The 25,424-nt window shown below is 43.3% G+C and overlaps 1 protein-coding gene across 1 annotated transcript; it reads right to left on the reverse strand.

Moving 5' to 3' along the window:
- Window positions 1-5,158: 5,158 nt before the first annotated feature.
- On the reverse strand, window positions 5,159-25,334 carry SLC22A16 (solute carrier family 22 member 16). The gene is made up of 8 exons (XM_081857129.1): window positions 25,150-25,334; window positions 13,400-13,876; window positions 11,838-11,955; window positions 10,236-10,782; window positions 7,761-7,888; window positions 6,537-6,646; window positions 6,318-6,417; window positions 5,159-5,807 (listed from the first exon to the last, which is right to left on the reverse strand). The coding sequence occupies exons 1-8, from the start codon at window positions 25,197-25,199 to the stop codon at window positions 5,595-5,597; spliced, it is 1,743 nt and encodes a 580-aa protein (XP_081713255.1). The 5' UTR covers window positions 25,200-25,334; the 3' UTR covers window positions 5,159-5,594.
- Between the last annotated feature and the right edge of the window lie 90 nt (window positions 25,335-25,424).

Here is a 25,424-nt window from a genome sequence, read left to right on the forward strand (position 1 = left end):
GGACCCAATGAATGTTTCACGCTCTTGTGTCAGTCTCCAGGTGGGGAGTAAACTACAGTTCCCGAGATTCGGGTGTGCAGCCATGTGTTTTAAATGTATGGTGTAGCTGTTACATACAGGTTTCCATTACCTCTCAGAGGGAAATCTGTTAAAGCTCCTCTCTTCAGACATGTCTATCAGAGCTTCTGCCAAAGGTTTATTTATACATGAGTGGGCCAACCCAAGTGGCCACCCCACTCGACATTTCCAGCAAACATATGGAAAGAGGCTTTGACTGAAATCCCGCTTTGGAGGGAATCTCCCTTTGAATTGGAGCATCCTAATAATTTGTATTGTTTGTGGACTGCCACATCTCCCAAGCTGGCAGTGAGTCACAAAACATATTAGAATGCAGTTCAAAAAAAATTAGTGGTTGCAAATGCAACGTGCAGAAAATGATTGTTTGGTACAGTCTCTTGCCAAAATGATACAATATGATTAGATGTGTCGCATATGGTCACTGTGCAACATAGATTTAAGTGCTGTGCTGGATCGTGGCCAAAATTCATATTTGCTTTATGATCAGAATGTTTCAAGTTGCTGGTTATATTGAATATATTTTATGTTTATTTTTATATCTTTAGGGCCAACTATTTACATGAAGGCTGTTCCAGGTGGGTATAGAGGTTTATGCCATGTGTAGATGTGTAGATTCCTCAGAAGCTGGGAAGAGCAAATTACGGTAATACTCCATATATCTGGGTCCTTGGTTATGTATGCAATAGGAACTCTTTTCCAGAAATGTAGGAAGCCCTTCCCTATACTGTACCTTCTTTCTTGTTGGAAAGGAATCCAATGTGGGCACTCTCTTTCATCAATGGTCAAATCATCACTTTGCACTTTGGGAGCAATTAGCTACATAGTGCATGTGTAAATTTTTTTTCCAGTTAAAACAAAGCCTCATATTTCCCAGTGACTTACCGTAGCAGGTAGAATGTTCAGAGCTGCTGCTGATTTTTCAGATGTATGGAGGCAGCAAGCAATAAAAGCCCCTGGAAGCACCCATTCATTGCCTGGATAAGGTTTCAGGTTCAGTCTCCATAATTTCCCACTTACAGATCTCTGCCTAGGAACTGCTGCCAGCTGGAGAATGGGAATGTCTGGAAACTGCTGGCAGCCCATGAAGAAAATGCTTGGCTAGGCATGGACTAGTTATCTGAGCAGGGACAGCTTATCCCATTTCACTACCTGAGGATAAACAGGAATTGCCAACCCCTGGTTCCTCCCACCATGCCCCACTTCCGCTGCCACCAAGCTCCAGTTCTCTCCAAACTCAGCAGGAGCTGAGGCGCTCCTCCAAAAGTTGCCACTCACTTGACTTTTCCACCCAGGGGCAGGGAAGACATGTGGCAATGTTGTGCTCCAGAATGCCTCCCTCTCTGTAGTGGCAGTGGTGGGGTGGGCAGAGAACTGCCTCATTTCAGTTCCACCACCTGAGGTGGGTGCATCACCTCACATCATGGGTGGGCCAGCTCTGTATCTGACAGTCAGCATAAGGCAACTGCTCAGCTTATTATATATCTGCATGTATAGATATATAACACCACCAGGATTTTTAAAATATAAACACCCCTTAAAATACATAGCTTGCATTGACATATTTTGTCAATTTATTGTTAATTATAAATAAATTTTAAAAACACAATGTTATCGCTTTCACAGTTAGTGGTACATAGATTTACACACTGGACAATCATTTATGTCTGTTCCTTTATATAAAAAACACACACATTCATTTTCTATATTTAATAGTATCTGGGTTCTGAGGGCATAAGATGTTTGTCACTTGATTTCACTGCCATATTTTCAGTTATTGGATGGCATCACCACTCCATAAATCCATATTCTTATGAAACTCAATCTTGTGAAAGAGAACATGTGTTCCAGGAAAAACCATAGCTCTCCTCTTCACACATTGTTACAAGATATCCTCATGATGTTAGTAGAGACACACATTGGCTACTGCAAAATGGAGTTGTCTGGCTGCTGATTGAAATGGCACTTCCTCCCTTGCTATCTGACCATCTTTTTCCCTGCCAAAAGTGATATTTGTCAGTCCTGGTTTTTGGGGTTGGTGGGAAAGGTCACCCCTTGCCTGAGGGGAGGCCTGCAGCCTATGGCTGCCAGTGTATATTGGTGCTTTCCTGCTGGTTGTCTCACAGTAGTCTTTACAGGGGGGAAGCACTGAGAGCACTTCTTTCTGACTTAACATTGTGCATAGGGAGAGGTGTGAGCATTGCATTTAGTGACATCATCAGGACATTTTATCATCACACGTTGATTAATGGCTTAATTGCTTTTCTAATGTGGGGATGTCATTCACCACCAACATTATGATTGGTGGATGGCAACAGGGTTGCTCAGAACAATGCAGGAGTGGTTGTCTGTTTTGTTACACTGCCTCTTGTTTTTATTGCTGTTCTTTGGCTTTCACCTTTGCTACTGAGAACACATGGTGGCATAAATGAATTGCCCTGCCAGTCGTGAAACATTTATTTCAAGGGTGGGGCACCCATGGCCCTCCTTATGTTGTTGGACTCCAACTCCTATCTGCATCAACTAGCAGAGCCAATGGTCAGAAATGATGTGAGTTGTAGTACAACATCTAGAAGGGGCAACCCAGCCAGATGGGTGGGATATAAATAATAAAATTGTTGTTGTTATTAAGGTCCAGCCCAAGAACCAAGTGTCAAGGCAGGGCAATACATGTTGCACCCAAGGATAACTAAGGATGCCAAAGATTTCTGTTGTTAAAATAAGAAACTGTATATAGTTGGCCTACACACACACGCACACACGCACACACATGCACACACACCTTTCCAGAACCACAGCCTTTATCCCCTAGCCTTTGAAAGGGCTGACACAGACAAAATGGGGCATATGAGAAATGGAGAGTCTCAATCACTGGAGTCAGGAGGGTTCAAGAATCAGGGAGGGAGAAGGGGGTGTTGGTGGGAAGAAGTCAAAGTATTCTCTTGGGCAGTGGTTCCCAACTGGTGGTCTGTGGACCCCAGAGGGTCTGCATAACCTACCAAGCGGTTCAGTAGTACCATTCATCTAACAAAAACTACCACAGAGATATCAAAAATTTCAAAAGTAAGGGAGGTGTCATAGCTTGGCTTTCAAAAAATGGGGTCTGCAGTACTTAGCTAATTAGGAACCACTGCCTAGTGGTCTCAATATTAGGGTTTGCTGCTGTTGTTCAAGGAAATAAGTGTTTCCTTTAATGCTGCCTCAGAAATATGTTGTAGCATACATTTTGCACAGTCGAGCTTTAGTAGTTTCACACAAGGGTTTCTGCTTCTTCGCTAACTTTACCTTAGTCCACTTGCTTCCCTGCACAGTGAAACACCCATGAACAAGAAGCTTGCAAGCAGCTGCTAGAGGTTCAGAATGTGAAGGAGTTGCTAGCAAGCTGAAAGCCTGGCTCTGGGAACTGACATGCCCTTGTGAGGTGGATGCCTGTACCTCTAGGATGGGTGATCAGAAGGTGATGGCAGGAGGTGGCCTTGTTGAAACTTGGGACAGATGTGCCAGGATGCTTTGTTGAGAAAATGAAACTACCAAGAAAGGAAAGAGCAACAGGGCACAGCTGGGGAGCCAGAGGAAGAGGAAGGGAGAGGCCAAAGAGATCTGAACACATGAGAAAGTTAAAAGTGGGGGGGGGGGTAGAGGAGGAGGAAGACAAACGGGGCTTGGCAAGGCCCTTCCCTCTGAAGCCACAGGGGAATCATTGTGGAAACCAAAGGCTGAGATTGTAGCAGCTGATTCCCCTCAAACTGTTTTCTTTGTTAAAATGGCTGGGAAAGTTGCATTTCCAACAGGAACAGAAATTAATTGTGAGAGAGCTGCAGGGGTAAACGTAAGATAAATGATTGAAGAATAGCCAAAAAGCTTTGTTCTGAAGACTCAACACATATTTTTTAAAAAAGCCTAGTATGTATAAACATATGCATATGTAGAACACATCCAGCAAAAGACCTGTGGCCTGGTGACCCCGGCCTATGCTCTGCAAAGTAGTCAAGCGCAATGCCCTTAGTTTTAACTGAGGGTGGTAAAGAAACTCTCCAGGGTCAAAACTACATGTTACTTTAACCATTTTAAAAAGAAATTAGCAAGCTTAAGAGCTATCATTCCTATTTATTAATAAAAAAGCAGCAATGAGGGAGGGCCTTTCCAGATTGGGACAATGGTTAACTCTTTCCCTTATGCCATTTTCGCACTGACAGTTGGCCCCAGGACTGTTATTTGCCCCCAAAGAGCTATTTGCAGCCAATATTCTGTATACAACATCCTTCTGTAGTTTTGTTCGCAGATTTTTCTGGCCTTCAGGCATACCAAGACATTTTATTCTTATAGCACATTTAAGATGATGAGACTTATACGAGCTGAGTGAAAATGTATCTTGGATTATCCTCAGGTTTGTACTGTTGATTCTGGCGTATTAGGCGACTGGGCGTATTAGACGACCCCCCAAACTGGCAGCTGCCAATTTGGGGGTTCGTCTTATAAGCCCAGTCGCCTAATACGCTGGGCAGCTCCACGCCAGGAGGAAGCCGCCCAGCGAAGCCAGCTTAGCATTGCTGGGCAGCTTCCTCCCGGCGTGGAGAGGAGCCTGCCGTCCGCTGCTGCGGCAGCTTCTGAAGCAGCAGTGGGCGGGCTCCATACCCTGCGTATAAGACGACCCACAACTTTTTAACCTCTTTTCCGGGGTTAAAAGGTCGTCTTATACGCTGGAATCTATGGTAATAAGTCATAGGGAATGTACACACATTTAGTTTCATGCCAATTCTCCCCCCCCCCCTTGAAGAGCCCTGTTAAAGATTGAAAGAGTTAAAGATTGCAACTGAAATAAAGGGAAGGAATGAAAAGGAATGAAATAAAAATGGCACTCCAGTTTTTAAGACAACCTGATTTTATCTGTGCTGCAGAGACATTGCTACAGACAGCTAACAATATTTTGTTTCGGTCACACATAATTCATTTAACATTCAATGAGCATGCATGCTGTCTATGCAACTTACAAATGTTGACTGTCTCCATCAGAAGCCATGGGCTGGCTTCTCCTTTTAAAGGGATGGGATTGCTAAGAAATGAGACAAAAGCTTAGAAAACCTAGATTGGCATGTTCCATTTATTAAGAAATCACTACAATTATTTGAGAGTTTTCCTCCTATGTAAACATTGTCTAAATGTCCGAGAATGTAACAATACCAATTCATGATTTGTTGTGCTTGCACTTGGCAATTCAAACGTTATTGACAGGGGATTTTGAAGTGACAATGAATGCAGCAGGAAATCTGAGAAAGAAACTAGAGGTGGCCTTTTAAAATCAGTATCAGAAAAACATATTTCTTTGAATTAGCATTACTCACTTCATATGTTAACAAGGTGCTTCAGAACAGCTTCAAAATATGTTCTACAAGCTCTAATTCTTGTCTCCATGATGAGAGGGCAAGAGGGTGTACAGATTACAAGGAACGTGTACTAACCAGTGGATATTGCAAACGAAGGAGCACAATACAGCACATAATAGCTTTTTCAAAAAAATCTTATCCATGAGTGCCATGTGCCTCTTGGTTCAGCATCTCAATCTTATCCCGTGCTGCACCATCCTGAGATGCTGGGAGATACTTTTCTGAGCCACTGTCTTTTTTCATATGCTCATTGAGTTCTGCCCATGTATTTGTCAACGGCTTCCCAAGTGTTTCTGGTAGCATCAGGGTTAGCACTCCACTCAGAAAGGCCATGACTCCTACAATCAGCTAAAAGAAAACAGGTCATGTAAGCGAGAGAAGCTAACTGCATGAAAAGCAAACCAAGAGGTTTTATTTACTGTTGTTAACAATGACACAGATGAAGTTGCAGAGCAACCCAGCCCCCCAAGGTGCACTCGAGGGGGCTGGATAGAGCCCCCCCTCCCAGCTCTGCGTGGCTCTGCCATCAGTAGGGGAGCCCCACCATTGAGGAGTGTGGTAATTCAAACCATAGCTTAGCTCTGGATGAGGCAGCAGCAGGATGACAGGGAGGACTGAAATGGCCGTGGTTTTAATTTTGAGTACCTACAGGCTTGTAACTTCAAGCTTAGCCATAGTTTGGCTTAGCATCAAATGTGAACTGGTCCATTGTGGATATGCTCAAGTCATTTTCAAAGGGGCTGCAGTGCTGATATATGTTTGTTCCACGCCTCAGCTACTGGCTATTCTCACACCTGGCCATCTAGTACATTACTGGCATTGTCAAGTTTGATGAAGCTGTTAAAACAAAGCATTTACCTGTGGCATAAAGATCCAAACACTTGACAGGTAAACACAGAAAGGGGCTACCACGCTCCCTACCCGGCACATCATGCTCCCGCTGCCCACTGCAAGGGTCCTGAACAGTAAACAAAAAGTCCAATTTCAATTGATACTGTTATAAGCAGAAGACATTTTCACAGAGCAAAGCTGCAGGATACAATTCCAATTCTTAAGGGGTAAAGTGTTTTGCCTTACCGTGCAACTGTTGGATATAGCTCTGCCGTATACAGGTAGATAAGGCCGAATGCAACACCTATTGCAAACTTTCCAGCCATATTTGCTGCAATAACTAGAACACTGTAATCCTGTTAAGAGGAAACATAGTTTTATAACAGCATAGGGAGCATGAATTCACTGAGGGTCACTGAGGGACTTATGTTCCAGAACTCAGTTCATAAAAGCCTTGCTATTTTGTAAACATTCAGGAACCCTTACTGCACTGTTCAGAGCAGACAATGGTTTGGTTTCCTTTACCAAGTAATTAATTCCATCTCTGCACTTAATCATGACTGGACTATTGCCAGTATTTCTGGAATTTATGGCCCATTTCTTTAAGCCATGGCATCAGCTATGGTCTACAATTAGTTTCAGTAACAACCCTCTGTGTCAACCTAAGGTCCCATAATTGCTGCAACGTTGACAAGAGCTGCTATTGCCAAATGTGGCCTCATGTAGCCCAAAACTTGCCAAGAGGAGATGGAACGGGGGTGGAACTGGGGCCATATTCTTCCGTAGCATTCTGATGCAGTAATTCAAGCTGGCAGCAATTCAAAAACCTTGGGTGGAATTCAACGTCACACTGTTACAGATGTTCCATCTGTTCACATGTATCTGCTTGCCAGATAGGATGATATCCCATTTTCTTATCCTCTGCTATCCTGGGAGTTTTCTCAAACCCCAGGAGCCAATTTTGGGGAGTGCACAGGGGGAGGAGAGTGGGGGAACCCCCTGCACTGGGCTTCTGCTGGTGGGGTTCATTAGGTGAACCCTGCCCTTAGACTCCATCTGTACTATACATTTAAAGAAGAACCATGAGACTTTCAACAATCATGGGAACCAAAGTTTGTTAAGGATGTTAGAAGACCCCTGTTTTCCCTAACAAAGCTATAATCCCCGAGTTCCCTCGGAAGAGGAATGGACTATTAAACCACTCTAAGAACTGTAGCTCTATGAGTGGAACAGGCGTCTTCCAACAATCCTCAGCATCTTTAAAAACCACCATTCCCAGGATTCTTCAAGGAAAGCCAGGACTATTTAAAACTATGTGATACTGCTTTAACTATATAATGCAGATATGGCTGAAACTGACAAGAAACAACACATGCCCTGAATAGATCCTCTTGCCTTGCTCAGGATGCTACATTAGTACAAGACCCACAGCATGTTTATATACACCTGATGCAGGTGTGAGTGACTCACCTGAGGTATCACCATGACTAGAGCGCAGATCACTGCACTCGAGATGAGGAATGGGATCAAGGTGTTCCTTCGTCCCAGTTTGTCCATTCCTATGCAAGCCAGGACATAGGCAGGAAGCTCCACAGCACCTAGCACCAGATAATTCACATTTTAAAAATGTGTTAGATACATAAAGACATGGCTAGACTGCTGCTTCTCATGATTTTTATTTTCTCTCCAGTGTGGCCTTAGCCTGCCCCTCCCCTTATGCCTCAGCCCTCCCGATTTGCAATATGGCGATGGCAACAGGGCGGCCTAGAATACTGCGAGGTACTGAATATGAAATACACTTGCCACTTGGGGAAAATGATCTGCAGAAACAAAGGCTGTTACAAAACAACTTTCCCCAGGTGTCAAAAGGATACCTAAAATGGCTCCTGCAGTACTATGTCAAAAAGCCGAAATAAAAAAAGAGTTCTTTGCTCTGTGGCACTTTAAAGACTTATTGTGACACAGGCATGCATAGGGTGAAAAGGCTCTTAGGCCTGCCAGTTAACTGGAGCTCATAAGACTAACATCCTGACACTAAATATATTGAAATAATGGGCACAATCCCATCAAACTGAAATACTGTGAAATGTCACTGATAAAAATGGAAGAGATTTAAGTGTATGTTTTAAGTCTCCCACTGAAATCAGCAGCATGGCTCCAATTTGGCTAAACCATTCCTTAAGTGGTCAGAAGCTGATAAATGTCTTCACGATTACAGAAAAATTCACTTTTGTAACAGTATCAATCCACTGGCAATCCACTGTTGCTTAACAAAATGGAATACTAGCACCTTATCTTAAGCACATCCTCAAAAATGTCAACTGATGATGCTAGTTTGTGAGAAAGAACAGCCCAGCCCCATCCACAGCTTCTGATGCTGTGGCACAGAGGCACTTGTGCTGCATACAGCTACAGCAGCCTTTCTAGGCAAGGCAGGTGAGGGAGGGCTGGCCACCTCTGTTCCCACAACCCTTCTGGGTTCCAAGTGCTACTTCCTGTCTGCCTGCATAAACGTCTGCAACAGCATTAAATGGCCAGAGGACTATTAGGATACTCTCCTAGTGGCTATAGCAGTGGCAGGTGGCATGGTGGGGCAGAGACGCTGACTTGATCTCTTGGCAGGTGAGTCCCTGCTGCTTAAGAAAGGTGAGGTGGTGGGGAGGGCAGCACGGTCAACACAAAGGCACAGCCGACCTGCTGCTCCTGCTGCTGTGTTTGCTTTGTGCTGCCCTCCCTGCCACGTCAGCTCTTTCCCATCCAGTAAGCAGCTGCAATTCACCTGCCAAGAGATTGGGTAAGCATCTCCACCCCACCAAGTCATCTGCTGCTAGGCTGAAGGCAGACCTGTACCCTGCCAGGCCTGAAGGAAACCCTTGCATGGTACTTCTGCATTGCGTAGCAGCTCTTCCACAGTTTTGGTGCTGTTGTAACAATGGCTCCTGGTCAGATGTTGGGGCCAACTCCCGCTGCCAAAATAAGGAGACAAAAATGTTCTCTGGATTCAGCACTGGGAACCCTGCACTTGGTTCTAGGCTATGTTATTGCTGCACAGCACAGAAGCATCTGACTCCAAGCATCTGATCATGCAATTTCCAGCAGGTAATCTTATATGTGTCATCACTGCATGCACAACTCAACATGTGGCACAGAGTACATGTGCATACACTTGATTTCAGCATTCTTTCCCCTCTTTGTGGATGTGCAAGGATTTGAGGACATGCATACAGAAGTATGCACCTGCATCCTCATAGCACACCAGGTAATGTGTACAGTGGAAGAAGCATGCATACTTGATTCTCATTTTTTGGCCAGCATTTCTAAACCACATTTGTGTAAACCAGGAGTGGCTAAACTGTAGCCCTTCAGATATTACTGAACTGCAATTCACACGATCCCTGGCCATAGGCCATGCTGGCTGGGGCTACAGGTTAGCCACCACTGCTGTGAACTAACCTTAAATGAAAGCCAAATAATTAATGCGAATAGTAGCCACTTGAAAGCAACCCCATAGTAAGAAATTCTGTAGGCCTAAAGGGACAGAGAAGCTTTGCAGAACAGCCAGAACATTCATACAGGCAGACTATAGCCTAACACGTTTTAAGTTTGACAGTATTATATCCTAGTGAACAACAATGCTCCTTGCACATGTTTCTTTGCATCTCTAAAAGGCTAGAGACTTGATGAAAGCTGAACATTTAGCTGGAATATCCCTGAGAGGGCCAGGTCCCCATTCCCATAACCACAGCCCTGCTTGAAACATGACAGTATTACCCTGAAAATCATCTGCCTGTGAAATGGCCCTCACATTATAATTTGCATGTGTGTATGAACAGGGCCTGAGTTTGGAAGTTCACTGGTGGTGGTGACAATCACTAGACATTTATTTTTAAAAAGTTGGTTGCATTTCTGTTGCAAGTACAGTAAGTTACATCAAACAATATTTACCTATGAGAAATAGATTTAAATATTCATTGCCTCCAAGGTTCACGGAACTGAGGGAGAACACATAATATCCTAAACTCCCAGTGAACCAAATCAGCCAGACTGTAATGGTCCTTCTTGCAATGTGCCAGTTATGAAACAGATCTAAGATGTTGTGCTTCTTCACGGGAGAAATGTCATTATCACCCGTTCTGCTACTGACTAGATCATCTTGGACGGGACACAGTTCAGAAATTTTACAAGGAGTGCTTACTTTATTCCATCTTGCCATTACATTAATTACTTTTTGTGCTTCTTCGTATCTTCCCTCTGTGAGCAGCCAGAAGGGTGTCTCTGGGAGCATCCAGCAGCACAAGACAAAGGGGAGAGTTGTTACGGAAAGGCATATCTGGTAGACCCACCAGGTCGGGGCCAAGTAGCCTACCAGAGCCACAACCATAATCCCCAGTGCAAAAAACGCATGGACGTGCATGGATGCCCACGTGCGAGCCTTTATGCCAATATATTCAGTCACATACACAAACACTACAACCAGATAGCCACTTGAAACCTGGGAGGTGGGGGAAAAACAGAGAAAGAAAACGGCTTCAGTCTAGTCTCCCTCTACAACAAGAATTAAAAATAGATGGTCATGCTGCAGAGGCTCAGAATTTCAAGAAATCTGCGATCTGCAATAAAGAGGAAAGCGGTGATCCAAGAACAAACGAAGCAATAGTATTGGATATAAATATAGGCTATAATCCAGCCAAAAAGGGAGCCAGTGTGAATTGGATCAGGGTGATCTAGGTTCAGATTTCCCCTCAGCGATGGAAAACTCACTATGGGCTCATCCACACTGCTGTTTGTCCCATGATTACTAGGCCTGAGTCCGAGAGATTTTTCTTTTGTCCCACCGCATTCCCTGGGAAAACCCATGCTTTACTGCTGAATCGGAACAAATGTCAATCAGGTTTTCTGCGGATTTATGTTTTGATGTTTGTTCCAATTCAGCTGTATTGGAAAGTGGCAGGACAAAAGAAAAGCCTCTCAAACCCAGGCTTAGAAATCAGGGGGCAAACAGAAGTAATCATGGAACAAATGGATGTGTGGATGAGGCCTAAGCAGTCTTGGGACAATCACTCTCTTTCTCAGCCTAGCTTACCTCAACAAAGCTATGCAGGGGGGAAAATAAGATTACCCAAGTTCACTTCCCTGCTTCTTTGAAAGAAATATGGTATATGGCTATATATAATTAAGAAAACATTCAGTATTTAAGATCTGTTGATCAAATGAAAGAGGTACATGTTTAATGCTTCCACCTTAAATGATTGATATTTCAAAGTGCTTCGCTTTGGCTGGATTGGGCCTACATATATTAAAGGGCAGTCAATATAAAACAAGGTTAGGCAATATGCTCAGAGGCAGCCAGGCAAACTCCTGGAGAAACTTTAGAAGCTCATAGAAGCATTTTTGTGTCACTGAAATCGTACTGAGATCAATCCAAGTGCTCTGGCTTAACTGGTTTAGAGACTGCAGCTAGAATACGCTTTTGGAGGTTTAATAATGAAGAGCCTTCGAAACAGTCAAGGAAATTATTTTGTTGGAAAAATCAACTTGGGTTCTTACCATTGCAAGCAGGAAACGGACAATCACAAAGCTTGTGTAGTCAAATGTGAATGCCACTGCAATGCCAAATATAAATTGGCCAGTGCTGGTGAACCACATGACGGGCCGTCTCCCCATCCTGTGGAACGCAGTAAGAAAACAAGCATAAAAATAAATATTGCAGAAACTGCATCAGAAAAAATTTCTAACTCTGGGGCTTGCATTACCAGAACAAGAGAGAAAGAAGGAAGCCCCACAAATGCTGTACCTAGCAGTTTATGGCTTACTGCAGATTTTACACTTGTTATTTACTAGATTTTTATACTTGTTATTTCTGTAATAGATTTTTATTAATCTCTTTTTAAAAACAAAATTATCTTCATTTCATCAACTCAAAATGAGCTTCAAAGCTTCAAAGCTCATTTTCAGAGTCTGCATTTTAGCTAATGGCTTTTTAAAGGGCAGCTGCTATTACTTTATCTTTGGGTGGAGTAACTGCATAGAGCATGAGGGCAACATCCTGTCGTAAGCAAACTTCCAGGGGCCAGAGGCAAAAGTAGGTGGAGCAACAGATGTGACTCCTGCCTTTGCACAGTAGGCTACATTCCTTCCTTGCAAAACAAAAAATCTACAGACACACACCTCCAGCCCGCCAAAGCTACACACTTCTATGTCCTATTGAGTTCAACAGGAGAGAATGCTTAATTTAACTCCCACTTAAGTTTAAGAATTTTTTTAAAATGCTTGACTTTGGCTAGAAGTTTAAGTGTTCTGAGGTCACAGGCAGACTACATACTTTTAACTATGGAAAGGCAGCGTACAAAGGAAATGATGATGATGATGATGATGATGATGATGATACAAGCCTCATTGCTTGCTGCCCATTCTCAACATTCTGTAGGACCATCTGAAGTCCACCTACAGTGATGCTAAGGGGCTGGAGTATGTCTGCATTATATTGTGTGTTACATTTCCTCAACAAGGATACTGAGGTGTGTGGTGGAGTTACTGTAATTTCTCCAGCCTACGTGGCAGCTGCATTCCACCTACATCTTAGGTTCCCTTAGGCTACAATTCTGAGTATGCATGGATAGGGTTACCTTTCCGTTTTTTTATGCTCAAAATACATTTCCATGGATAACACATAAGCAGGGCCTCCCTCCCAAGTTAATAAAAGTGATCCAAAAATGCACTGGAGCTATGTGCCTCTGGCTGAGTAACTTATTTTCTTGTCTTTTGACTAGGGCATCAGAGAGGGTGGAAAGAGAACAGGACACCAACATTGCATGAGCTTGCAAGTCACCTACATTTCCTCTTGAAAATACTCAGTTAACATGCCTTGTTCAAGCTCAGCCTCTGACTGCTAACTTGATTGAATAGGAATTTTATTCCACATCTCTCAGCTCTGTGCTTTCTACTGCAAGCAGAAACTTGCTTGAGAAATCTAGAATGATATATTTTGATGGCATCCTTCTGTGCTCTCCTGTTGCATCTAACAAACCAAACCATGTCAGGAGGGCTTTTTTTTTTTTGTGGATGGGGATTTGAACCCAAGTCACCAAGCTAGTTCAGTACTACTGTACCTGTCAGCAATATCTCCAAAGATCACAGCTCCAAAAAGGACTCCCAACATGAATGTGGGCTGTGTGAGTTTTGCAAGCCATTCCCGCTGACAGACCAAATCCCACTCTGTCACGATGGTGCTCTGCCATTTGGTCTGGTCATAGATGAATCCATCAGTGCATGGAACATCCGTCTTGTTACCACTGTATTCGTAAGTAAAATTTGAAGTGTCCTCTCGTTTGGACCTGCTGCACTGATTAAGTTCCCAAACATCTCCATTTTCCAGCTGGACCAAGATGTAGTGTTGTGCTGATGTCCAGAGTGCCCAGGCATCCTCTATTCTTGAACTAGATGAATTATAAATCAGAACACTACTCACGTTTCCAGGGATACTGCATATGAACTTTGGTGTAACAGCCAAGAAGACAGAAGCTAAGTAGTGGATGCCACAAGAAATAGATTGAAAAACAGATGCAAAATAAACCCATGCCTGATATCTGAAAAGGAAAACAAATAATTAATTATCATTATATTCACCATTCTTTGAAATATATATCCTGATGTTATAAAAAGGGCCACATTTTTAAACTCAAGGAAATGGTTTTAAAAACTCAACTTTGTCCCAGTGAATTGATAGAAGAAAACACAGTTCTATTAAGATAAACAATATACACGTGGATCTGGTATGTCTTGTGTAAGGAACATAGACACAGGATCGGGGTCCAAAGTGTTTTGCAATCTGCAGTTGAAGGATTAAAATCTACATTTTAGTGAGACAACTGGCAAAAATGACACCGATTTTAGCCAATCCAGTTTATAGACCATAAATAAAGCTTGTCCTTTTTGCATATTTGGATTTCAAAATGGCATGCTGCTGTTTCTATATTAACAACCAGTCAGGGGTGGGGATGGATGAAAATCAACCTGGGGTGTCAACATGGGGGAAAACTTAATCCCGGAAATTGCACAATCTGAGGCGGGGAAGGAACATCTCTCCAAGAAGTTCCCCTTTCTTGAGAATGGTCTCCACAGATGGAATAAAGGATTCAGCACACACTTACTGTGGTAAGAGGTGGAATCTACACACATATAATACCCATTTTGAAAATGCTTTTTTTAAAGCTTTTTTTAAAAAAAATAAATACATTGAATTTTCCATAAGGCTCACCATCGCCATCTAGTGTCACATTGTATATTGCACTGAAAACACACTTAAAATGTTTTATTTGCAGCTGTATAGCTGAGTCCAGAGTTACAGCCCAGTTTCAAGGAACAGCACCTCACCTGTGCTTTAGGCTGTTCTTTAACAGACTATATTACCTTTTTCTAAGCATTTCCAGTGCTAGCTCTTTAGTTACTATTGTTTGTTGACTGACTGTGACTTGTCTAATTATTGTTATGACTATTTTTTCTGTTACCTATAGATTTCTTTCACTAGTCAAAAACAGTAAGCTTACTGAAATGCATCTTAGGCAACCTTGGATGAGTATATACTTTTATAAAAGAAGGCATTTATTTTGTTGAGAGACATCTATCCCCACTTTGATTATTTTTCCTAACCATTGGTCTTGATTTTTTTCTTATATTTTCTGCCCTGCAGAACCATATTCATCTTTTTTTGGGGGGGGGGGTATGTGTAAAGTTCCTTATGCAAGTTTTATTCCACTGATTTTCCATATATCATGCATACAGCTCTCAACATTTATAACTTACTAGCATGAATAACTAGGTAATTTTCCTATTCCCCAAACCCAGCAAGTCTTGTATACACAACACCCTCAACATACCAGGCCTACTGTGAGTGCAAAGGATGAAGAGCTTCTGTTCACAAATCCAAATTACTGCCAACATTGGGCAAAAGCCACACAAAGGGATTCCAAAACTGGCTTCATGTCCATTTATTGCAACACTTCCCAAAGGGAAGTTGGGAGAAACTTGACTTATGGAAACCAGAAGCACACAGGACCCGAGCTGAAGCAGGGCTCTGAACGAAATGTACTGAAGAAATTGTATGTGGAGGAGCACTGAGGGAAATCTTCATTTATCACCGCCACCCAGTGTCACAGCTGAAACAAAGATGCAGAGAAGCAATGGCTGGAGGAGTGATAGGAACAGGAAAGACCCTTCTGGCCTATCTTCAAATCCAGAAGTTAGCCACAGTACCTATGGGGCCTCCCAGAAGCAACCTCATCCCACATTATTCTGGAGGCCTCAAACTCTCCATAGAGGCTTTATGAGATGGGGTGGGGATGAGAACAGGAAACTTTCCTTCCATGACCTTCCTCAAGTTAGCTAATCTTAGGCTCTAAGCCTGTGGCTGGATCTCCCAGAATAAATGAACAACAGGTTATTGAACATATTTCAGAAATAACAGCAAAACAACCCCAATAAAAATGCCTATCGATCAATAAATAAAACCATTACAGACTAAAGTATAGAAAAGGAGAAGTGCAAAAATCCCATAGCAACATGTTGCATTTCCCCTTCTATTCTGGAAACCTCAGAGCATCCCACAGGATTTATGGCACCAAAATTGTTTTGGTACTTTTCCTGTTCTTCCAAATACTTTCACTAGGAAACTGCTTATTCACAGACAAAAAGGCAACTGTAGGGCAGCAGGCATCTGAGGGGTGTGTTCAGGAGGAGGAGAGTCCCAGTAATAATGCCACCAGTGATACCTACTGTGTTCAACAACTTTAAGAAGAAGGCACTTCTTTCCACAAGCCAACAACCAAGTATAAATAGCTGGACATTTCTTCTTTTGGGTTACAGAACTGCCAGAAATGTATGGAAAGTTTTCAAGGCTACACAGCCCAAACTTTCCACAACACTTGCTGCTTTGTGCACTACTGGATGTCATGGAAGGACAATTCCAGTCCCCTCCCGAGGTGCTTTCAGAAATGTGTAAAGAAGTGTGTAAACATCAAACCTATTTGAGATGACTGTGTAGAGCAATCATTTGTGGAATGGATCTGCGGTGCTCTAGTATTTACCATCCCGTTAGGACAGGAGTGGGCAAACTTTGGCTCAGGAACTGAATGCAACCCTCCCGGTCTCCCTGTGTGGCCATCAGAACTCTGTCTAGGCTAGACCCCATCTCTCGTCCTGCTCCACACCCTCCTTGAGTGTTTTTGCCTGGCTGGAATGTGTCCTTGAGCCCTGATCACGCCTTTGGTTTCCCTGGGTGGAGGATAGAGAGGGGCGTGTGAGTGCATATAGAAACTAGCCTACTGAAACAAAGATAAAATGTGCATTCGTCACGCTGACCCCTTTGCCTCTGACCCCATACACTACCAACATGTGGCCCCCAGAAGGCTGCCCAGAAAGGAAAGCTTTAAAAAATGGTTCCCCAGCACTGAGCTGGCTCCTATACCACATGAATAAATTAATCCTCAAAATACATGAAGCCAGGAAAGTCATAGAATAGTGTGGACTTTGTGCAAAGCAAAAAAAAACAAACAAACTCCAAACACTTGAACAGAGGCCACCTGCAAAAGTCAACAAACTCCATTATGTCGCTTCTCATTTATAAGTACATTTTCTGAGGCCAAACACAGCAAGTAAGAGCTTAAAATGTCACTAAAAGGCACACATTTCACTGGGAATTAAGTGCCTTACGTAATCTCTTCAAAGTACATAAAGAATGCTGTGCCCACTGAGCATGTTCAAGCCTCACTGGGCTGTTTTGGGTACACTCCACTCCATTCTGGTGTTTTATAGTGGGGTTGGACACATTTGTACTCAATTCCAGCTACAGTGGTACCTCGGGTTAAGTACTTAATTCGTTCCCGAGGTCTGTACTTAACCTGAAACTGTTCTTAACCTGAAGCACCACTTTAGCTAATGGGGCCTCCTGCTGCCGCTGCGCCGCCAGAGCACAATTTCTGTTCTCATTCTGAAGCAAAGTTCTTAACCTGAAGCACTATTTCTGGGTTAGTGGAGTATGTAACCTGAAGCATATGTAACCTAAAGCATATGTAACCCGAGGTACCACTGTACATGAAAAATACTGCATTTCTGCACCGATTCCTATGGGCAGCTCTCACTTCCATCCTTGAATATATTTAAAAACAGCTTATCCAAATACAAAATTTTCCTTTTTCCTTTTTGTAGCTACTGTTTTAAAATATCAGAATCTCCCTTCCTCCATCCTCCTTTACCAGTCACTTCATTCCACTCCCATCCCATTTTCAGATTTCCCCCTCTCTTGTGTCAGTCAGCATTCCGTGGGCCAAGCGTTTTGGGTTATTTTGTGGGACTTCCTCTAGCTTAGAGGTATTTTTTGTACCTCTGCAAACCTTGGGGTTATCCTGGGTCTGTCAATATCACCCCCTTGTGTATGGATGGTCCCTTTTTGGGTACGTATGTGTGAGCACACGAGTGTCGCTGTAGGCAAACACTGAAACTAAGCTTAGTAAAAGCATGTTATATATCCTATAAATATGTCATAACAGACCAGTCAGTCAAGGTCTAATTGTCCCTTTTTGTTACCTGTATTTTTCATTTTTGGTATAGACCCATAAGGATTCCCTGGGTCGCAAATAAAGCCTTAGGCAGTCACTTGAACAGAGGCCACCTGCTATAATTACAATGAATCTGTCAGCACTGAACATGCCTCTTGACCTCACAAATACATTATGAACCCCACAGAAGGGGAAAAAATGTTTGGGTTAAGCGGACGGAGGTTCAGATTTAGAGTGAAGCCATTGCAGGTTGACATATAGGGTGAAGGAAGAAACCCCACTCCTTCTCCCCCTCCAGCTTCCTGCATTCCCGGTGCTGCTCTTCCTTAAAAAAAAAAAAAGCGCATTGGGGCACCTTACATACATAGATTAGTCCCTCGTATGTTCAGTTAGCCCTTCGTATCCCACTTTTAAATGTCCTGGTGAGACTTTTCCCAAACAAGAACAATCTGCTTCTGTCCATTAAAACCTAGTTCTGCCTTTCCCTTCCTTAAATCCTTAAAACACATACACAACCATTTAATAACAAAAAGGTACAGATGAGCAAATTACATTTTTGTATCTCATTACTGGATATGCTTTATTTTTGTTAATTTCTAATCTTCAAAGGCTCTTCAGCATAGTATTTCCATCCATCAATTATGATGCATGTTTGATGGGATTTAGTTCATTGGTTTGTCTATTTATGCAAGTTATGAAGCAATACCAGTGTTCAATAAAATAGTATGTTGTGGTAATGCCAAGCAAAACCCAAAGGATGATATCCAACATTGGGCATATTCGAAACGGACCCACTGAGACCAATGGAGTTGCAAAACCTAAGTCAATTAATTTCAGAGGCTCTGCTCTATGACTTTGTTGGATATCACCCTAAGTCTCTGCTAACTACACACTATAATTGAGACATCTACAATACCAAATTGTCTGAATATTGTCTATATTAGGCCTATTTCTGTATTTGCACTTGAGTTCTTCTTTTCTCCACCGGTTGTAGGGCTTCTCAAATACCAGTGAAATCTAGAACACACTGAACCCTAGAGCAACTTAAGACAGTTAACAGGATACGTTAATATACCGTGAACAATATCTCTACATGCGTTCAGGTTTTCTTGCTTTTAACAGACTGCTCCTCAGGGTTTGCTGGAACTGATCAAAATTCTGCACATAACGTCTGGATTATTTACCAGTCAGTCACAGAACAGAATTTGCCCAAGGCATTGTGGTGCTTTTGTATTATGATACCGGTGCACTTTGCAGCATTACTAAGACAAGACTTCACTTGCGCATCGAACAAAATATTTTAATAATTCAAGCAGTTGCCCACCCATGGAATTATAAACAACTGTGTGAGTCCCAAGGCTGTCTTCTTTGGCTTATAAGCAAGGCGTGCCCTCCTGCAACTAAAAGAAAAACGTGCAGAGATTTAATTTATACGCCTTTTTCTAAGAAAGGTACAAGAAACCACCAAGATAGTTACTTGGAACTAGAGGTGAAATTAATCACATCTTTGAATTCCCTGCTTGGTGGTCTCCTCTTTTTAAACCTAACTGCAGCAGTAGGGCTGAGGGGATGGTGTTGAAGGAATGTTGTACTTTCGCCCATCTTTACTTTCATACCATTTTCCATTTTCACCCCTTTGCTGCTTTTTACCCTTGATGTTTCTATTGCAAACAGAAAGGAGGATGTCCACAGGGGAAAGTGTTTCTAGAAACCTACAGTCCAGCAAATAAAAGTCAACAGCAGGTATGGGAAACCTGTGATGCTCCAGATATTGCTCGATTGTAGCTCCATATGGGGTGTATGGGGCACCAGAGGAGGGGAAGCACCTTCGGTGGGAGCACATCATGCTCCTTCTGGGATAGTTTGTCCATCTTTGGTCCCCACCCTATGCTCAGCTCCCCAATATTTTATTCCAGTTGGCACTCCTGCTTTGGTGCTGCTTATGCAGCGGTTTGACTCCACCCCGGAGGTGCACTCCATTGTCTCTTGAGACAGATGGATGCCAACAATAGCTCCAATCTTCCCTGGCCATTGGCTTATGGAAGTTGTAGACCAACATCATCTGGCGGCCCACAGGTTGCCCATTAGTTCATAGTCAAGCAAATGAATAACATGTAACCCACACTGGTAATGTGCATCAAATCACCAGTTCCCTCCAGGCTTTATGTAGTTACTACCAACATAATGTTGCACTGTGCTCTTGACCTTTTAGCCATCAAGAAGTTGCCAGTATTGGTTGTAATAAAACGCAGTGCAAGGCAATAGTGGCCATGAGCACACTGCTGTATTGTCGTTTCAGGTGTTGGGCTAGGATGGAGGCACCCAAAGTAGTCCATTGGGTCACAGAAAAGGGGGGGAGTGGCAGCAGAAGTATCAGTGGAGAGGAAGAACAACAGAATGGACAAACAGCAGGTTTTGGACAAGCAGTCCCCATGTGTTTTTCCAGGCTATACAAACGTTTCTCTCTTATAATGGCTCTAGTGTTCAGCATTAGCCCTTGAATGCCCTGTCAAGAATTCATTTCAATAACTGTCTTGTTATTCATCAGAGGACTCCAATTTAGAGATAAGCTCCAATTAAATGCCAATTACACATGCATAATTGGCCAATTACTGTATTTGCCCAGTTATTTGTAGAGAGAGAAAAGCTCACACTGATATATATTAAGCCTTCCTCTTTATTATTACCGTATAATTTACTATACTTGATTTTCCATGTATACTATACAGAGCACAACTTCCACCACTGCAGAAAAAAATAGATGATGACTTAAATGGAATATATTGACCAATTCCCAGCCTATTTTCAAGGAAAAGCAGGTTGAAAACAGAAAGTTGTGTAAATAATACCCTTTTAATCTCCTACCTACCCTAATGATCCTAAAAAGGAAATAACATATTGTTAACGTATTGTTAACTTTTAAAAAAGTTATATTAATAGCAAAACATTCATTGGTTCATCATTTGCTGGTGAGGATAACCAACATAGAAAGTGGCTTGGTGAAGCAAGGGTTCCCTTCTCCTCCTGGAGCAGCTGGTTATATGAAATTCAGAACCTTATATAAAACTCTGCTATCAGAGTAACACTCGTGAAGATTTATGCTCTTCGGTAAACAAGAATGGGGCGGGGAGAATTGCAGGTTTTAGCTTCATAGTTTTAACAGGTAAATCTTAGAAGCAACAAGCTTAACATTCCAAGAGGGGTACAAAGTGCCTAGTTAGCAAACATTTGATTGCTTATGAAGGGTCAAAGATACTTACTAACCTGAAAAAGCAAATGACTGAAGATGCATAAAAAACATACTCAAAGCAGCTATAAAGCAGTCACAGTTTCTATACGCAGTAGTTCTTAAGAATGCTGCTTCAGGACCTGATCGAGCCCTCAAACTCTAACTGTACTCAGCTTGAACCACCCTTGTAGTTATGCGTTAACATGTCATTCTGTGATAAAACTGTGGACTCAGCTACATTAGTCAAAAAACAGAGTTTGAATTGTGTTATAAACATGCAACACCAGATGGAGCTGTAGAGCACAAAACTTTTCTATGCGATTTTACATAGGGTTTTTTTTACTTTGGTTACAACGATTTAATTTATGACTTATTTATAGCTTTTTTCCTGTGTGTAGATCCACCCAGTGATTCTGGTTTTGGATATGTGTGCGTTATATATGCACATACACAATGCAAACTGAAGGTGAGTGTAGGAGGGCCTACATGCGTATGGTTCAATGTCTGCATTTCCTGGACTTTCTTGCTTTCATGAGAAAGTAGTCTGTTTCAAATTATTGGAAGAGGAGCCATAGCTTGTTGGTATAGCACATCCTTTGCATATAGAACACCCTAAGATCAACCATTGGCATCTACAGGTTAAAAGGTATCCGAAAGCAACACTGGTGTGAAATATTGTGGGCATAGGGCAGTATATGAATTCAATAAATAATAATAATGTTGGAAAGCCACTACTCATCAGACACCTCTGGGTTAGACAGGCCAATGGTCTGGCTCACTATAAGCCAGATCCATACATATTCGTAATAACAGCATCTATGTAGAAGCTTTATGCAGTTATCTGTGATTGGATGCAGGCTCCCAATGAGGAACTCAGAACCGTTTTGCTTCTCCCCTATCTTTTTTGCTGTTGTGCCGCACTGTGGTAAGCCAAGGTTTGGCTTAGCATGCAATCAGAACATGGGCTCATGGTTAAGCTCTCTCCAGACTAACCAAGAGCCAAGGTTTGGCTTAGCACAATGAGGTCACTGTATCATCCAGTGAAATATCAAATCTGACATGGACAACACTTGCTCTGGAACCCTCCCAGAGTGGCTGGGGTAACCCAGTCAGATGGACAGCTTATAAATAATAAATTATTATTATAATTTATCATACCTGTGCTGAGGGCAGAAAAGTACCCCTACCCCTCTACACACAACAAGGGAGAAGGTGCTTTTAAATCGCTTTGAGAAGTGAAATTCCAGATGCGGTGTTACAAGATCTTGTTTCCTTTGGATAATATTTATTTATTTATTTATTTATTTACTTGCTGGCTTAGTTTGAGATAAACCCTACTGGAAGCAAGAACAACAGGAAGTAGATATTCAGATAGAAACAGTTGCACCCCCTCCCAATGCAGCACCTAGTTTACACTAACTCTCTGTCTCTTGCTGTGTACATATCACTGCTTAATCTGGATCCAGTGCACACCCACCACTGGTTTTTGAATCCATATACACTTTGCCCACTATACAAAATGATCCCGTAGCTTCTTGTGAAATACTGCTATTTGGTGCATTTTACCTCAAACCAGCTACAATCCAAAAGAAAAACTGTTCATTTGAGAGAGCCATTGTGCATGCACAGATGACAGTTTCATGAATAGGAGCTGGGTGTGCATGCAGGTGTAGGGAAACCAAACAGATAAATGCACAGACATCACAAACCCCTCTGCTGTTTATAAAAGCAAGGGGGAAGCAATCTCATTTTGTTTTAAGCCACTAATGTGCCCATTAACTCCAAAATACGGGCTCTCTCACACACACCTCCCTGCTGAGCCCTATTCCCCAAAACTAGACCGCCTATTCAGGAAAAATCAACATTCTTTTTTAATAAAACCCTGGATTACTCATTCACAGTGACTAAGCTGGCCAGACTAGAACACATGTGCTTAATAAATAAACTACCAAGAAAGCTGTACACCAGATTTCTCTCTCTAAAAGCAAAAACGCTGTAGAGAGAGAAAAAAACTTAATAGGAACTGAACCTACAGGTACAAAGAAACATAGAATCATAGAATTGTAGAGTTCAAAAGGAACCCATGGATCATCTAGTCCAACGCCTTGTAATGCAGGAATGTCATCTAAAATATACATGACAGGTGGCTACCAAAACTCTGCTTAAAGACCTCCAAGGAATGAGAGTCCACCGCCTCTTGTGGGAGACTGTTCCACTGTCAAACAGCTTTTACTGTCAGAAAGTTATTCCTGATGTTTAGTCAGAATCTCCTTTCTTGTAACTAGAAGCCATTAGTTTGGATCCCAGCCTCTGGGGCAGGAGAAAACAAGCTTGTTCCATCCTCCATGTGACAACCCTTTAAATATTTGACAATGGCTATCATATCTCCTCTTTTCCAGGCTAAACATACTCAACACCCTCAACCATTCCTCATAACCATTTGTCATATTGGTTGTCCTCCTCTGCACATGTTCTAGCTTGTCAATATCCTTAAACTGTAGTGCCCAGAACTAGACACAGTACTCCAGGTGTGGTCTGACCAAAGCAGAATAGAACAGGACTGTTAGGTCCCTTGATCAGAACACTATACATCTGTTGATGTAGCCTAGAATAGCATTAGGGGTTTTTGTTTGTTTGTTTTTTGCAGTTGCATCACACTGTTGACTCATGTTAAGCTTGTGGTCTACTAAGACACCAAGATCCTTTTCACGTGTATTACTGGCAAGCTGCCCTGCAGGACATATTCAGGAGAAGAAAAGGCTAAGGAGTAAACCCTACACAAATTTGGAGTGGTGTCCCTAAGATGATTGGATTGTGCCTTGTACTCCTCCTGCAGCCAAGCTGGTGCCAAATGTTTTGCTCTGCTTTCCTTTGGACCACATCAGCGAGGCAGAGAGTGAGGTCTTGTCATCTGGGCAGCCCAGGACCTCCATACACACTGCCCAGGTATGCGCCCCAGTGAGTTTACTTTGGTGCTGCTAAAACAGCCAAAACAATGTGGGAGGTAGCAGTTACCAGTCTGTGCAGTCACTGTGGGTCCTGTGATTCTCCAGCAGTTTGACTTCACCCCCAGAGGTGCACTCCATTGTCTCTTCAGAAAGACAGATGCTAACAGCTAGCAAGCCAGGTGCCCCCCATCTTATATTTGTGCAGCTGGTTCTTCCTGCCTAAGTGTAGAGATAATTTCCTAGAGGTGACAGCATACTCAAAGAACCCCAAGACACAGGTTTGCCAAGCCCCTCCTTACACACACCCCTGCTATAAGCAGCTCCCAATGTGTTTTGTGCACACACAGGGCAGAAAGAAAAACTCCACAACCCCCTTTAAACAGCATATTCCATCCCCATGTGGGAATGGGAGCCAAGGCTCACTTGGACCCTACCCACAGAGCTCATGCCACATAAATGACAGGAAGAGTTTTTTTGGAGCATGTGCAAAATAACCACTACCAGACCTCTGGGATAAAGGGGGAAATTTCCGTAATTTAGGGAACTTCCTCTTTTTAGTCGTTTGTCCAAAAGATCTTTCACCTCATATATAGTACATATACTCCCTTAAGGGTTCCTACACCGGTATTTTAAAACAGGGGCTTTTATTAGCCTCTAAGCCCCCAGACGCTGCATTAACGTGCTGTAATGAATCGAGCTGGGAAGACACCGGGGTTCAAATCCCCATTCATCCCTGAAGCTCACTGGGTGACCTTGGGGACAGCCACCATCTCTCAGCCTAGCCTACTTCGCGAGGTTGTTGTGCGAGGGATAAGCCGCGAGCAGGAGAAGAGAAGCGCTCTCTCTGCTTCCCGCTTTTTGGAGGGAGGGCGAGAGTCAAAACTAGCAACAAGCCTTCACTGGAAGTGGCCAACCTTCGCTCCCCCGCGGTGGACACGTGTCTCCCTCTCGTACCCCTGGCGGGCGCCCGAGTCAAAGAAGCTCTCCGCTTCTCCCGCGCCTCGCCACTCCCACCCCCGCCCCTGCCCAGGGAGCGGAGGGCCAGACCGGAGGCCCACAGCGCCTCCAACTCTCCAACCCCACTCCTCCTCTGCCGCTGCTGCCTCCCTCTCGGCGCTCCAGCCTGTTACCTGCCGAAGTGTCCCAGGGAGTCAAAGAGGAGCTCGAAGTTGCGAGCCATGGCGCGGGCGCTCGGCGGTGTGCGGGGCCGGCCAGAGTCCCATCTCAGCCTCTCCCCTCCCTGCCCCGCAGAGCCCGCCTGCTGGGAAGGGGCGGCTCCTTCGCCCGCCTGTCCAACAGACGGACCCTTCAGGCCGGTGAAGGGCCGCGCTGTAACCCCACCCCTGGCGCCAGGGGGGTCAGCTCCCCCGGCCGCGCGCGCTCCTTTCCCGCCCGGTGCAGGCTT

Source organism: Podarcis erhardii (assembly GCF_964252035.2).
Source record: "Podarcis erhardii genome assembly, chromosome: 3".
In the NCBI taxonomy this organism is placed as follows: Eukaryota; Metazoa; Chordata; class Lepidosauria; order Squamata; family Lacertidae; genus Podarcis; species Podarcis erhardii.

Bases quoted from the DNA above. Each gene is read 5' to 3' on its own strand.
- SLC22A16 (XM_081857129.1), bottom strand. From the start codon at position 25,199: ATGGCTCGCAACTTCGAGCTCCTCTTTGACTCCCTGGGACACTTCGGC. The intron at 10,783-11,837 runs GTAAGAACCCAA...CCCACCTCCCAG, and splicing joins TCCGTTTCCTGCTTGCAATG to GTTTCAAGTGGCTATCTGGT. The intron at 6,647-7,760 runs GTGAGTCACTCA...TCCTCTTAACAG, and splicing joins TAGTCATGGTGATACCTCAG to GATTACAGTGTTCTAGTTAT.